We start from the raw sequence: 17,357 nt of genomic DNA on the forward strand, positions 1-17,357 counted from the left end.
ATATGTAAGGCCAACAGATCCTTTAAACGACGACGACCTGAATACGTTCCTGAACGCCGAAGAACCGTCCATAATAATAGGAGACCTAAACGCCCGATCGCCTAACTGGAACGATAGAGCTACAAACAGAAACGGTAGAATACTGAATAATTATCTAGTGAACAACGAAGACACCATGGTGATTGGGCCCATCGAACCAACATACTTTCCTGGAAATGCTCTACCAACCCATTTAGATATAGTAGTGGCCAAAAGCCTAGGACTACAAACAGACATCCGAACCTTAAACGAAGGATCAGCAGACCACAACCCCATACTCATAGAAATAGGTACATGGGAAGAAGATAACAGAACAACAAAGAAAAGAAAAAAAACCAAGTGGTCTAACTTCAAACGCCTAGTGAGCATAGGAATTGGAAACATTCCTACAATTGACAATCCACAAGAAATAGAGGAAAAAGTCCTAGAGCTCGAAAACATCATAAAAGAAGCACTAAGAAATAGCACTACTGAAGAAGAATATGAAATTCATATGGGAAGATTTAGAGACATAAATCAGGAAATAAAAGAAATGATAAGGGAAAAGAACAGAGCCAAAAAGAGAGCCAGAAGAACAAGAAACCAGGAAGATAAAAATAGGGCAAATCGACTGAATCGACAAGTCAAACAGGCACTAATAGACCATAGAAGCCAAAAGTGGGAAAACTACATAAAAGAAATGGAGGAAAGGAGCCAAAATATGCAAGAAATATGGAGGCTCCAAAGAACTTTAAGAAACGATAGAAAACCCATTCCCCCACTACATGGAGAAAATGGGATCGTCTACACAGAAGAAGATAAAGCCGAGGTGATGAGAAGGACACTTGAAAGAGAGTGTACACTGAATTATCACCAAGACGAAGATATAGACTTTATCGAAGAAGTCGAAGAAACAGAACTAGAAACGCCCGAAGAACAAGAAGAAATAATAAATCCCACATCACCAAGAGAAATAAGTGAACTGATTCGAAAAAGTTCACCAAAGAAAGCACCTGGTCCAGACGAAATCACTAACAGAGCTCTGAAGTATCTTCCCTCGAAAGCAGTTGTGTATTTGACAAATATAACAAACGCAATACTAAGATACAGGCTCTTCCCAAATCGATGGAAAGAAGCCCATGTAATTATGATACCCAAGCCAGGAAAGAACCACATATTTCCTCAAAATTACAGGCCGATTAGCTTACTTCCAGCAGTCAGTAAGATAGTGGAGCGGGTCATCCAAACCAGGCTCCAATCAGAGACAGACAGGCTAGGCATAATCCCAGAATCACAGTTTGGATTCAGAGCTCAACATTCCAGCGAACTTCAAATATTAAGACTTACCGAATATATAGTAGCTGGATTCAATGACCAACAATATACGGGAGCAGCCTTTCTGGATGTAAGCAAAGCCTTTGATAGAGTGTGGCATGAAGGACTGACATACAAAATGAGAGATTATGGATACAGCGGGGCCATGACGAAACTCATCTCCTCGTACCTAAGCGACCGGAAGTTCAGGGTCCGGATAGGACCAGTTCTATCAGAACACGGAATGCCGGAAGCTGGAGTACCACAGGGGGCAGTTTTATCACCCCTTCTGTATACCATATATACAGCAGATGTTCCAAGAACACCCGGAACATTGATCAGCCTTTATGCAGACGACACTGCAATTGCTGCAAAACACATGAACCTAGATATAGCTGTAAGAAATCTACAGACGGCATTGGATACAATAGAAGAATGGAGTATCCAATGGAAAATAGCAATAAATCCAGATAAGACCCAAGCGGTTATCTTCAAAAAGAGAAGAGATAACCCAGAAGAACAGCTAACATTGCAAGACAGACCCATCGAATGGCAAAACGAAGTTAAATATTTAGGAGTCACAATGGACCAAGGTCTTACATTCACATCACATGTCAACGCAACAGTCCAGAAAACAGCAGCGGCCAGATCGGCAATAAGAGGACTCACAGGAAGAAGAAGCAAATTAGCTATGAAAACAAAATTAAGACTGATGAATAGCATTATACTGCCAATAATTACATACGCATCTCTTGCATGGGGTCACATAAGTCAAAGTAACAAAAAGAAGATACAAGCGGCACACAACAACTGCCTCAGAGAAGCTGCAAACGTGCCCAGATACGTCGCCGAACGGTTCTTATTTAGAGACCTAAAACAAATAAGAGTACTGGATATTATGGAGGAAAAAGCCAGAACAAAATTTGCTGAGCTAGAAGACCACCCAAACCGGATCTTGCAAGAGATATTAAGGTATGATGTGTACCATAGATGGAAACATAGGAGACCCAAACAACAAATATTAGTAAATATATAATAAAGGCTAGATAATCGTAGCTCTATCAAAAGAAGACAACTTGCTCACCTTTGGCATCTCATTATATTTATTAATGTTGATTTTTATAATTTTCAGACATCCCTCAAAAAAAATATACAAAAACTTCAAAACGGCTTCAGCCACTAAACAAATCAATAAAATATTAACAATAGGCGAAAGCCACAAAAAAAAATATTAGTAACAAAACCCAAAAAAGGGCATGAGGGGCCCACATCCTCGAGCGCCAAGTCGCCGAACTGGACATAGCCCAGAGCGGGGACTCGGCGCCCGAGCAAGCAAAACAGATCGAAGATAAGTCACTAGAGATAGCGGGAATAGAGCGCCTCACGCTGGCCTGCATTGATCGGGGTAGGATTTCATATGGGAGTCCGTGTACCCAAGACTCCCATATGATAAGCACTTTGCTGATTGAGAGCCCCTATAGCGCATCAGAGTGCTATCGGGGGGTAAGTGGATGGTCTGGAGCATTGAAGCGGGGTGGAGTGATTCCTGCTTACGGGAGTTAATCCTCCTCGCCCCAATGAATTGTATCACCCGAATGTCATTCTCTAGGGGTGAGCAAGTCTCTCAGGCTGGGTTAAATCACTATGCTTGCTTGCTTGTGTATTCGCGTTTTTTGGAGCACGTGCGAGGGGTGATATCCACTGCTTCGACTGTTCCTTGGTCACTTGTGTGTACCACTGGATTCTGAATCCATGCTTCGTCGAAGGGTATGAAACAACGTAGAAACTCTTTTGGAGTACGCTTAATCAGTCTCAAACACTGCTCTGAAGTCTCAGTCGGCGCACACAGTGGAGGCGGTTTCCGCTAGCGGGCAACGCTAGCGGGACCCGCTTTTAAACGTTTTCAAAAAGAATGCACGTCTTTAAATGTACACGAACATAGTCAAAGCAGGTCCGCGCGGTCCAACCGCCTCAACCCGCCTGACCGCTTTTGCTAGAATGAGAATTTAGTTTTTTCCGCGCGGTTTTAATGTTTACTGCAATGATAATTTAGTTTATTCGCTCTTTTATAATAAGAATTAATAGTTCTCCATGGATTAATTTTATAAATAATTGTACATTATAATAAACAAAAGTAATAAAGTCAATCTTATTGAAACCGTAATTTTGTGTGACTTAGGTATTTCTAAAACCATTCCAGTATTAACTATTAACTAAATCAGTACTTGAAAAATAAATTTACAACAAAACTACTTACCTCAATGTTATAACAAGCCTTTCTTCCGGAAGGATAGCCTGCTTATGTAAATTACACCAGTTTTTAATTAAACGATACTCCTTCTTCTTCTTCTTAAAGTGCCTATCCGTTCCGGATGTTGGCGATCATCATGGCTATCTTGACTTTGTCTACCGCAGAGCGGAACAGTTCAGTGGTAGTGGTATTATACCACTTTTGTAAATTTTGAAGCCAGGAAATGCGTCTTCTTCCCGGTCCTCTTTTACCATTTACATACCTTCCCGTGGAGAATCAGTTGGAGAAGGCCGTAACGTTCTTGATTTCTCATTACATGTCCTAGATATTCTAATTTTTTTGTTTTGATGGTTATGAGAAATTCACACTCTTTCCCCATTCTACGCACGAATTCCACGTTAGTAATTCGGTCAACGCAGGATATACGTAAGATGCTCCTATAACACCACATTTCGAAAGCTTCGAGCCGATTCATAGATGTAACAGTTAGTGTCCAAGCTTCCATTCCGTAGAGCAGAACTGTGAATATATAGCATTTCAACAGACGGTATTTTGTTTTTAATGATATGTCTCGACTGTTGAAAATGGGTCTCATTCTAAAGTATGCTGCTTTCGCTTTTATTATTCGCTGTTTAATTTCTGAGTAGTCCCATTCGCTATTTAAATTCGCACCCAGATATGTATATTCTCAACTCTTTCGATATTCTGTTGGTTGACAGTAAGTTGAGCGTTTAATATTGTTTTTAACGATACTCCACTTTCTCCAAAATATATTTAAAAGTCTCTTGAGTCATTCTCATATACTGGAAGAATCGTTCATTATCTTTTAATTTTTGAAATAGATGATATTCTCCATAAATTAATCTTTCTCGATTAATAGGATGTACATCAACTCTCTTTCTTTTCAGTTTAGTCAAAACAGAATCTAAAGCATTTATATCATCATCGGAAGACGACATTTTGCTACAAGTAGTAGACGCAACTGCCAGATTTGAACGGTCTCTCTCGCTTTTACCCGTCTTCACTGTGTTACCATACCCGCGCGCGAGAACCGCGCGGTTTGCCCGCTAGCGGAAACCGCTTTCACTATGTGTGCCGCCTCACGGTTGCGCGTGTTGTCCGGAGTGAGCAAACGCGACAGCCATCGCGCCGTCAGCTTTCTCATGCCCAAAATATCATTTCAAAAACGATTTTGTGATACGTACAAAAACTAAACAGAGAGTAAAATTGAAGATGCTTCGTCTTCAAAAATACATATTCATTTTTTCTTATAATCGTCTTTCCTTTAACATCTGGGATCAGTACTCACCGGAGACACTGCAGACGTTCGGATACAATTAGCGTCTTTTTGTAAAGACAACGAAGTCGAATTTTCAAGGTAACAAGACATTTACTCAACACGCACACTACACACACATTACACTATAATCTGTTTGCAAAATCAACTGTACCATGCCAATGGCCATTAGTTGTCGAGGCATTAGGTTAGATAAAAAAACTTCTTCCCTGTTTTTCCAATTTTTTTCCGATTCACCTTAAAGTCATATACACTGTGTCCGTAAAGTATGGAACAAATTATTTTTTAGCTAAACAGAGCATTTTAAGAAATAATCCTGAAACACGTCGATTTTTGATTTTAATTTACCGTATTTTAAAATAATATGCTAATATACAGGGTGAATTACTTTCGAGTAATGACGTCACCGTCATTTTTTTTAAATAGAACACCCCCATTGTGTCTCAATTTTCGGATTACTCTAGCCTAGCTGATTTCAAAAAGGTATCACATGTTGATTCAAATTGGTACAAAGTGGACAAAAATACAATAGTTTTGTGTGTGCTCACAATATTAAATTTTAATTAATTTTTGATAATAAATTAAAATATTAAATTAAACAATATCAAAAATTAATTAAAATCAAAAATTAATTAAAATATCAAAAATACAATAAGTATTTTTGATAAAATTGTTAATTTAACTAACGCGTTACTTTATGAACACACACAAAGCTATTGTATTTTTGTACACCCTGTACCAATTTGAATCAACATGTGATACATTTTTGGAATCAGCTCAGCTAGAGTAATCCGAAAATTGAGACACAATGGGGGTGTTCCATTTAAAAAAAATGACGGTGACGTCATTACTCGAAAGTAATTCACCCTGTATATTAGAATATTATTTTAAAATACGGTAAATTAAAATCAAAAATCGACGTGTTTCAGGATTATTTCTTAAAATGCTCTGTTTAGCTAAAAAAGAATTTGTTCCATACTTTACGGACACAGTGTATATCAGTATCTATGTATAGACTTATCTCCTTGTACATATCTCCTTGAGGTTTGGAGATATATATCTCCAAGGAGGTATGTACAATGCTACATGAACTTCAGTTAGTGTGTGCCAGTGTAGGTCTTAAAATAAACATATCCAAAACAAAATTCATGACAAACCTAGTACCTAGCGAAAATATCAGTATTGGAGACAACGAAGTAGAGCTAGTGGAAAAATACATATACCTTGGACACGAAATAAAGATCACAAGAGACAACCAAACATGCGAACTACGAAGAAGAATAAACCTAGCATGGGCAACAGGGCAACCTATGGAAAACTCAAAGACATCTTTAAAAGCGATATACCAATTTCTTTAAAACGTAAAACATTTGACCAATGTGTGTTGCCTGTGATGACTTATGGTGCCGAAACTTTGACATTGACAGCTACAACTTCTAAAATGCTGCAAATAGCTCAGAGGAACATGGAAAGGTCAATGCTGAGTATATCGCTTCGTGACCGAGTTAGAAATGAAGACTTTAGACGAAGAACAGGAGTTACCGATGTAATTTCCCGAATTGCCACCCTGAAATGGAACTCTGCCGGACACGTCGCCCGAATCAGTGATGGGAGATGGACGAAGAGATTACTTGAGTGGAAGCCGAGATTAGACAAAAGAAGTAGAGGAAGACCACCTACTCGTTGGACTGACGATCTCAAGAAAATGTCGAGAAATTGGATGCAAAGTGCTCAAAATAGAGCACAATGGACAAAAATGAGGGAGGCCTATGTCCAGCAGTGGACGCAAAGGGCTGGATGATAATGTATAAACCATTGTTTCACTCTGACAACTAACGTCCCTCAAGATTCTGACTGCTCTCAATACACTGTTGATAACCTATTTCCTTCTTATTTGTGAATCAACCTCGTATAGTTCAGACGGTAAATACTCAAGATAATATCACATAATATTATTAAAGTTTATGATATGGCAGAAAAATGTAAAATGTGTTGTAAACATTATTTTATTGCACGTATCAACATAATTCATTCTGGTATAACAGTTTTACATGTAAGGAAAATGTGAGATAAGGACAAAAAAACAGAGGCGCCAGAAGGACGGTTGCTCATTAATAAAATAAGAAATATTGTTAAATATGGTAAACATCTGTGGCACCATAGATCATTATTTATACGGAGTGGACCAAAAGTCTGGAAACGTCTAATTATCTCTTAAACGGATGGTCTGAATTGTACAAAAAACTAAACAAGAATATACTAACATTAGCGGATTAATATAAAATCAGAGACACATCTTCTTCTTCTTTAAGTTCCATCTTCTATCGAAGGTTGGAAATCATCATGGCAATGCGGACCCTGTTGACTGCCGCTCTAAATAGCTCTGCACTACTGCATCCGAACCATTCCCGTAAGTTCTTAAGCCAGGATGTTCTTCGTCTTCCCACATTTCGCATTCCTCGGATTTTGCCTTGCATAATAAGTTGCAATAATGAGTATTTTTGCCCTCTCATCACATATATAAGTATTAAAGTTTTCGTCTTTTGATAGTCAATATTATTTCCGCTTCATTTCCTATCCTTCTAGTTACTTCCACGTTTGGCATTCTTTGAATCCATGATATTCGTAGGATTCTTCTGAACACCAAAATTCAAAGGCGGCCAACTTATTCAGATGGATTTGTTTTAATGTCCACGCTTCCAAGCCATAAAGAAGAGTAGAGTAAGAAGAGTAGAGAACACGTAACACTGAAGCATCCTTAGGCGCAGTTCTAACCTTATATCCCTGCAACAAAGAAACTTTTTAAGTTTAAAGAATGATGCACGTGCTATTTCAATACGTGTCTTAATTTCTTTGGTTTGATATACACTTGATGTTATCCATGTTGCTAAGTATTTGTAGTTATCCACACTCTCAATTGCAGTATCTTCAATAGTCAATTGGATGTTTGCGTGTGCTGGTTTAGTCATGAGCAGGCATTTAGTTTTCTTTAAATTCATCTTCAGTCCGTACTCATGTGACAACGTTCATTAAGGCAGGGCTTCCCAAACTGTGCGTCGCGACGCCCTGGGGCGTCGCGTGTCAGCGCGGAGTTTTAATACAGAAAATATATTTATTTGATTTTAAATGAGTATAAAATATATGTATTAATAAATAAATCAAATAAAAATATAACATCAAATCGATAGATCCTTGATTTACCGAAATTATTAAAAAAATTGTTGAATCCGACAATCGAGTAATTATCCGGACAGTGGCAACACTGGAGTCGAGCGCATTCCGTATTCTGTTGTGAGTGATCCTAATAAATTACTGGGTTTCAGAAGAAGTTGCTCTTATGGAAGAGAAAATTCGAAGATCAAGAAATTGACTGTTTCCCTGCTTTACAAGGTATTCTACAAGAAAAAACGATAGAAATCATCGATCCCTTTTTAAAAAATATGTTTACACAACACATCTTATCATTGAGCGAACACTTTGAGAAATATTTTCCCGAAGATCTGGGTCAAAAACCCTTTCCAGTCATCCACACCATCGACAATTTCAACAAAGGAAGAAGAACAACTGATATAATTGTCATGCGATTGCAGTCTAAAGTTTCAATACGACAAGGACAAACTGTTTAAATTTTCTAGCTCAGTTTCTCATGAATATCAAGCCATCAGCAGTGCTGCATTAAATGTTTTATTACCATTTGCGACTTCGAACTTGTGCGAAATAGGCTTTACTGCAGTTGCAGTAATTAAAAACAAGTAGAGGTCAAACATAAACATAAAGAAAGAGATGAGAGTGGCAATTTCCAAACTGGAGCCCCCGGTTTCATAAGCTGTGCTCAAAAAAGCAATCACATCCCTCACATTAACCAGCCAGTTACATACATAAATATACCTTTTTATTTTTGTGCTTCTGTTTTAATTTCGTTCTTAGTTTCTCATAAAAATTATAAATTATGTTAAAATAGTGTTTTTTGTTATAACTATAACCTGTTACTAGGCTAGTACTAAAATTGGGAAGTATTATTTGGGGTTGGGTTGAGGGCAGTCGCAAAAAAATAGCAAAGTCCCAAGGGCGTCACAGTACGAATAAGTTTGGGAAGCCCTGCATTAAGGCATTGAATTACGTTCTGTAAATCATTGTTGTTATCCGTTAATATTACTGTATTGTCTGCAAAACGTAAGTTGTTCAAAACTTCTTTATTTATAGATATACTTTCTATTGAATCTGCTTGAAATACAGCTTCACCCACTTAAATTTGCTTTACCCTTTTCTTAATGTTGTTCTGAAGCTATTTTCTTGTGGCATTTTTACAATAAATTACTTTTAATGGGAAATAACTATAAATACAAAATACTAGTATTGTGTATTTTGACAACGAAACCCGATTTGGGCTTCGAAACGTTAATAAAATCATTTTTTTGGTAAAATTGTGGCTTATTTCCCATTAAAAGTAATCTACCCTTTTCTATTTTGATTTCGATTTCCTGGTAGTAATCATTTGTTCCAATTCATATTCGTCTACTCGTTCGACATTGGTTCCGTTTATGAAAAGATTCTCGTTGTTTCTTTGTGTGTTGAATATTCTCATAAATTTTGCCTTCTTGGAGTTCATTGTTAGTTACATATAAACATTTATACAGTGAGCACGTAAAGGTTGGAATAAATTCATTTTCTCGAGAATGGACGACTTTGAAAAAAAATCCCGAAACAGGTCAATTTTTATTTTTAATTTACGACTTTTTGGCATATATATCGTACTAGTGACGTCACCCATCTGGGCGTGATGACGTCATCGATGATTTTTTTAAATGAGAATACGGATCACGTGATAATTATTTATACAGGATGTCCAAAAAAATTTTTTAGAATTCAATTTATTGACATAAAAAGAAGAATGTGTGTAATTTATTTAATTCAAAATACATTTTACTGCTATCAGGAAACAGGAAAAATGTTTATTTGACAAATAAATAATGTTTTTGCTTAAATTCATTATTAAAGCAGCCACTTTTTTCTGTTTTCTGAGAGCAGTAAAATATATTTTGAATTAAATAAATTACATACGTTCTTCTTCTTATGTCAATAAATTTAATTCAAAAATTTTTTTGGACACCCTGTATAAATAATTATGTTAATGTTTATATTACTGAATAGGGAATTGAAATACCGTTCAAATGAGCTATCACACGACCCCTATTCTCATCACGCCCATGTGAGTGACGTCACTAGTACGATATATATGTCAAAAAGTCGTAAATTAAAAATAAAAATTGACCTGTTTCGGGATTTTTTCCGAAGTCGTCCATTCTCGAGAAAATGAATTTATTCCAACCTTTACGTGCTCACTGTATAATATGGTATATGATGGTATTTATATGGTTAGATTTAGATCCTATATAAATAAACATAATATTTATATGGGAAAAATAACACCCATGTGTAATGACAATGTGTAATATGACTCAACTCGAGCACATGTCCATAAGGATAAATCCAAAGCTAATGTCATTTTAAATGGTACCATTACGTGTTACATAATTCAAAATTATACCAACCACTTATCACAGCAGCAATTTGTCTCAGCTTTCAAGGTTAGAAGCCAAACATTTAATTAACAGGTAGCTGCGTTTAAAAAAAAATATTTAAATACTATACGATATATCAAATCGTTGTTTTCTCACGATTATTTCGTTTGTTTATGTTTACGCATTCTGCCCACGTACCACCAACAAGTGTGTTAAAATTTAAAGAGCTGGAATTATTTAATAACAGAATTGTAAATAATCAGCTGTAGGTAGCAGAAATCAATTTGAGAGAGGAACCGAAATATTTTGTTGGTTTAAGGAATTTGATCGGTATGTTCTACACTGAAAAAACAATTACATAAACAAGATTTACAGAAAGATATGAAGCTGTTTACAAAAGCGTATCCTAAGTTTAATTTATTAATAGAAAGTTAATAGAAAAGTTTTGCATTTGTGTTCAATATTGATATGTATTTGTTGTATTTATACATTCTCCTTTAATTTCGTTGCCTCTTTACCTCACCGGCATGAAGTTTCTTTAAACTTTCGAATATGCTATATTATATGGCCCATCCAGATGTAGGGAAATGAGCCAGGTCATTTAAAGTAAGATCCTCAATCGTGTGGAATCTTTCGGGATGTGGTGTCTTGACGAATTGCTCAGAATTCCATCGGTGAACCACATTACAAATGGAGAGGTTCTAAGAAAAGCTCAGATCCAAATAGAACTGCAAAACTTTATTAAACAGCGAAAAGTTTCATCGTATTTCTCTCCTTCTTACTGCGCCGTCTCCTTTTAAAGTTTGGCGATCCAAATGGCAATTTCAACTTTGGAAACCGCTGCACAAAAGATTTCTACGGATGAGCGGTTAAACAATCTCCTCAGGTCTATCAGCCACGACTTCTAGCGTCTTCAGACTGATCTTTTGCTCTGTACTTTACCATCCGTATGATGTGGAGTATTTCATATCTTTCAAGTATTCTTTTTTCCTCTCTTTGATTATTCTTAGTAAGTCTTCTTCTTCTTAGTAAAAGTTTCATACTTGTTATGCGGGACTAAAAGTATCATACTTGACTGGGACTGTCCGAGGGCGCTCTGAACTGATTAAGACACCTCACAGGAGAAACTGAATTAGGAATTTCTCATCCTCTACACTCCACATGATATACACCATGGTGTATATGCGATGTCTGGCAACAAGTATTGTCGTGATGCCCCAGAATGCTAGTGATGTCTAGGGAATTATAGTCTGGCATTATAGGGAAGCAGTGTCAAGTCCGATAACATCATTTCATGGAAATCAAATGAACACGAAGGGAAAACATGTAACCCACAAGAGAACTCTTGTGACTCTTCTGAGTCTACAAATAAACATGTAAAGGGAAATAGTAGAGGCTGGGAGTCAAATTCTGCTGACGGACTTTGTCTTTGCCCCGGATATGTCCTCATGAGCACAGGTAGAATCCTCAGTACAAGAAGCTTCAGTACAAGAAATCAGCTTTTGTGGAGCTTACTGTTGCTACGAGAAGGGTCCATCTCGTCTTACTTAATACAATAGACCTGGGCCAAATACTCTCCTGAGGTGGAGAGCTTATACAGGGTGAGTCATCAGGAACTGTACATACTCCTACCTCGTATAGAGGCTCCTATGGGGAATAACAAATGACCATTAAAAAGTGTCTGCTCCCCTTGTTTAATAATATACAGGCCGAGTTTTGCATTTTGACAAAGATTTATATTCGTCATAATTTTTGAACGGTCAGATCGATGTGTCTCTTACTTTTGTCAATCGTTACACTATTACCACCTAATCAACTGATTTATTCAAACTAGAAAAATATCAGGTCCGACTTTAAAAAATTAGTTCGTTTGGGTCTTATAAAAAATTTCACCCTGTATACGCTTTTTGAAAACTCTAATATGAATTTTACAAATTAGACAAATAGGCAATTAAAATGGCATATTTATTTTTTTCCCCACATGATTACTTAATTTCTTATAAAAAATCAAATTTGACTATCAATAATAATTAAAATCTTGGTAAAGTGAACCATAGATTTAAAAAAAATTACTTTTATTACAAAAATTAATTTTTTTTGAACAAATATTTAATTTTTGTTACCACCCAATCAACTGATTTATTCAAACTAGAAAAAAATCAGGCCCGGATTTAAAAAATTATTTCGTTTTGGTGTTAGAAAAAATTTCACCCTGTATACGCTTTTTGAAAACTCTAATATGAATTTTACAAATTAGACAAATAGGCAATTAAAATGGCATATTTATTTTTTCCCCACACGATTACTTAATTTTTTATTAAAAAATCAAATTTGTCAAAATCGGAATTTTAACCTAAAAATGAAAAAAAAAAGATGAAATCACGGTTTAACTCGCTACAACGTTCTATTTAAAAAAAAATTTCTGAAATTTTTACAGCACATATCTGTTACCATTGTGACTACTATGACAATTGTTGTAGACTTTCAGTCTTCTTCTCGTAAAAGTTATGAATTTAAAAAAATAAAAGGTGCAGCTTCGTGAATTGCAAAGTTAAATCGCTAAAATTAAGTGAAAAAATTTAAAATTTATCTATTTGATCACGTCTATGTTAAACTATAGAGTCCAAAGAGAAGTATTATGGGGAGTTTTAGATCTAGACGTGTTATAGAAAAAAAAAATGGTGAAACCTTTAATTTTAAGAAAAACGTTTAATTTTTTTATTTTTATGGTAAAATTGCGATTTTGACAAATTTGATTTTTTAATAAAAAATTAAGTAATCGTGTGGGGGAAAAATAAATATGCCATTTTAATTTCCTATTTGTCTAATTTGTAAAATTCATATTAGAGTTTTCAAAAAGCGTATACAGGGTGAAATTTTTTCTAAAACCCAAACGAACTAATTTTTTAAAGCCGGACCTGATTTTTTTCTAGTTTGAATAAATCAGTTGATTAGGTGGTAATAGCGTAACGATTGACCAAAATAAGAGACACATCGATCTGACCATTCAAAAATTATGACGAATATAAATTTCTGTCGAAATGCGAAACTCGCCCTGTATATTATTAAACAATGGGAGCAGACACTTTTTAATGGTCATTTGTTATTCCCCATAGGGGCCTCTATACGAGGTAGGAGTATGTACAGTTCCTCATGACTCACCCTGTATATTGAAGATCTGTCTGTCCCTAGTATGTACAATGATCCAATTGGCTGTAATATGTACTACCGATTTATAACAGACTTCCACAAGAAAAAATTAAAATCAGCAAAACAACTTCTTCACTTTACTAAACAACTAAAGAGTAATACACATTCATAATCCTATTTTATTCTAACAGAACTGTTAGATACGTTATTCAACAGTTTTCTTACATAACTTATACCTCTGTACTCCAATGCTTTTCAACCTTTTCTAGGTATATCATTAATTTGATCCAACTCCTTCACCTTTCTTTATTTTATACATTACTCTATTCACTCATTATATGATTAATTAAGAGGAAAGGCGCAAAATGTCGCCTGTCAAAATTTTCAATGTGTTTTAAATATATTCATTTTTTTCGAATCCCGAGAAAACTAATACGTATTTTTGTAAAATTTAAACGCAGAATGAAAGTGACGTTATTTCCGAAAGCCGAAAGTCCCTTAGAATAAATAAAAAGTTTCTTTTGAATAAAATATTTGCAACTAAAAATTACAATAAAGTTTCTCTTTTATTTTCACTCCTGTAACTTATTAAAATAAACATTATAGAAGTTTTCAGGAACTTTCGGCCCTCAGCAATAATATAATCTTTTATTCTGCGTTTCAATTTTTCAAAAATATTTATTAGTTTTCTCAGGATTCGAAAAAAATCAATACATTTAAAACACATTGTAAAACACAAATTAAACGAATAACACTAAGAAATTGTATGTAATTTCCATAAATTCAGTGTAGAATATAAAACAACTCAATTTCCTTAACCAAATCAATTGACAAAGTACTTATTTTATCTTTTTTTCTTAAAGAACAATCAAAAGAGGGACCAATCTTAAGACGTTACAATAGAAAAGCTGAGAATAGTATTTTTCTAAGTATTTACAAAAAAAAAACTACAAAAAAAAATAGAAAAACTCGAATAAGTGCCAAAAAATATAACGAAACGAAACGTAGCGAACAAATTTAGATTTGTGACCAATTCAAAGTGCCTCTAAACTATACCTACAAATACTATTTAGTATAGTATACCAGAATCGACCGATAGTGCCTTTTTAGTATTATAAAACATGAAAAGTATAAAAGCTATATTTCGTAGAGGACAAAATACGAAAATAGATGGTCAGACCATAGGCGACAATCTGTCCAGGGCTTCTTCAGTGACCAATCTAGATGCGGAGCCAAAGGTTGCGAAAGGTGCCAAGCCGAGGAAGAGTTCGTCGAGAGATCGAATAGACAAGATTGGAGAAAGCAGGAAAAATGATAAGAAAGGTAAGTAATTTTGATTTTTGATTTGCTGTAATATCTTCTTGTTTAGTGGGTTTTAATAGTGGTCTGTCGACGATTGTTGGGGTTTGCTTTCGAATACTACTTGTATCAATTACATAGCCGCGCCAGAAAAAACGCATTTCTCATTCATGTAATTATGTATGTCTATTCTGCATATATTATTTCTGTTTATTTATAAGACTATTAGAACCGTTTCTAGACTCTTTCTTAAGACTAGTTTATTTCTGTCATTATTTTTGCCTCTATCCTTATGCTGGGTCGGCTTCCTTAATTACATTACTCCAAAGTTTCTATGGGTCATATAAATATTAATCCCATTTATCGACATGTCCTGCCTGAGCGTTTCCCCCATGTCTTCTTTGGTCTTCTCTCCTACTAATTCCAGGAACTCACATATCAGCAATTTTCCGTATTGGGTGATTAACGTCTGGACGTTGGACATTACCAAATCATCTTAACAAATCCTCTCTCATTTTGGCATCAATTAGTGCCACACCTAAACCAAGCATTCTCATTTCCACCACATGCATTCGTTGTTCCCCTTTCTTCTTAACTGCCCAAGATTCAGTTCCGTACATCATAGCTGGTCTTAGCTTCATTGGATTTTTTCTGTCACACAGCACGCCACTCGCACTCCATTCAACCCTAATTCTGCTGCATATATCTCCATCTATTTCCCCATTACTCTGTAATACCGATCGTAGGTACTTAGAACTATTACTTTTCACAATCATTTTATCACCCAAAGATATCATTTTATTCGTAATAACTTCATCTTTAAATGAACATTCCAAATATGTACTCTGTCCTACTAAATTTTAAATCTTTTGATCTGATCCAAAACTAATGAAAATAAATAAGGTCTGAGCAGTCTGAGCACCGAGCCTTGATGCAGTTCTACTTTCACATAAATTTTATCAGTCTTTTCCACATCTGTCCTAATAGTAGTTCCCACCACAGAATCTCTCGAGGAACTCAATCCTATGCTTACTCAATATCAATGAGTACCATGAGCGTTTGTTTCTTTATTCCTGTATTTTTACATCAACAGTCTTATAATGAAAATTTAATCTGCTGTTGATCTGATTATCGGATATTTCAGTTTCTTCACGTATCCGTCTATCAATTACTTTTTCCCATATTTTCACGGTGTCAAGTAGTTTTATGGTTCGGTAGTTTGTACATTGTTGTATCTTCCTTGTTTTTGTAAGCAGGTATATGAAGGTTTTCACCTCCGATTTCGTTGAACCTCCATCGATTTTCACGAAAATTGGTGAATAGTTAGAGGATACCTCAAGGAACAAAGGGGACATGCTGCCAACTTGCGCTTTTACCCTGGGAGTGGATGTCACCCCTTCTCGGGGGTGAAAATTATTTTATTAAAAATAATACCACAGATCGATAGAGAGATAATTTCTAAGCAAAATTTGTTATATAAAGTTATTAATATAAATCAATACTTTTTGAGTTATTAAAGATTAAAGATTTTATTTTTTCGTAAAAAAATGCATGTTTTCAAGCTGTTTTTCATGTATAACTCAATAACTATAAGCTTGTACAAAAAAGTTATTACAACCAAAATCAAAGATAATAAAACATTGAATACACTCCTTACTTAAAGAACTAAGCTAATGGTAATTGAAAGTGAGTTAGTTATAGGTAATTGAGTGTATATTTTTTGTACGAGTACTCAAATCTAACTATTCAAGCTTAACTAACGGAAAAACTATGCATTTTATAAAATATACCTCCTTAACACTTGTCATATTACCTCGAAATACCTATCAAATGAGCTACCAAAAATAAGAGAACCGTTTCGAATTTTTTAGGAAAAAGTGAAAAATAAAACATACGCCATTTCCACAAAAATTTAATAATTCATAGTAATCCTTACAAGTAATTCCCTATATTAGAATAAATAATCATTTCAACAATTTTGACCGGTGTAGAATCCATATTTTTGAAAAAAAGATATAATTTAAAAAAATCAGAATTTTTAAAATTATCGTAGTTTTCATTTTCTCTCGATAACTCCAAAAGTACTGAATATACGTAAAAAATTATATTTAGCCAAATTTTAGTTTTTTCTGTGTCAAATATTATTTTACCTGTTTTACTATTTCTGTAGGGTAAAAAATAACCGAGATTGAAATGTTTAAATCTTAAATTTTGCTGCGAAAGTCGTGTAACCGGGGAAATTTAACCCTTTATTGCTAAAAAAGTAAGAGGTTTAAAAGGTTAGATTTAACGTGGCCCTTGGAATTAACTTTCAAATAGTTTTTAGTTGTACCTGATATCGTAAAAATTAACGGAGTTATTAAAAAAAAAAATATTTTTTGGAAAAATTTTTAAAAAGTAAATTTTGAAAAATTTTTGGAGGATAAATTTTAATGCTATTAACTTCTTCGGAGGCTCATTTGATAGATATTTCTAAATACTTTGACAAATGTTTAATAAGTTTATG

General features: G+C 34.9%; 1 protein-coding gene across 5 annotated transcripts in view; it reads left to right on the forward strand.

Moving 5' to 3' along the window:
- Positions 1-17,357, forward strand: part of LOC114328697 (centromere-associated protein E) — a 419,952-nt gene that overhangs the window by 333,346 nt on the left and 69,249 nt on the right. For 4 of the 5 annotated variants that reach the window (XM_050655514.1, XM_050655511.1, XM_050655513.1 and 1 more), the window contains exon 5: positions 14,703-14,875. In XM_050655514.1, the coding sequence (XP_050511471.1) occupies positions 14,703-14,875 (173 nt within the window). Of the gene's footprint in view, positions 1-14,415; positions 14,876-17,357 lie in introns of all 5 variants that reach the window. The other variant, XM_050655515.1, reaches the window with a different exon arrangement.

This window comes from Diabrotica virgifera, chromosome 7 (assembly GCF_917563875.1).
Source record: "Diabrotica virgifera virgifera chromosome 7, PGI_DIABVI_V3a".
Classification (NCBI taxonomy): Eukaryota; Metazoa; Arthropoda; class Insecta; order Coleoptera; family Chrysomelidae; genus Diabrotica; species Diabrotica virgifera.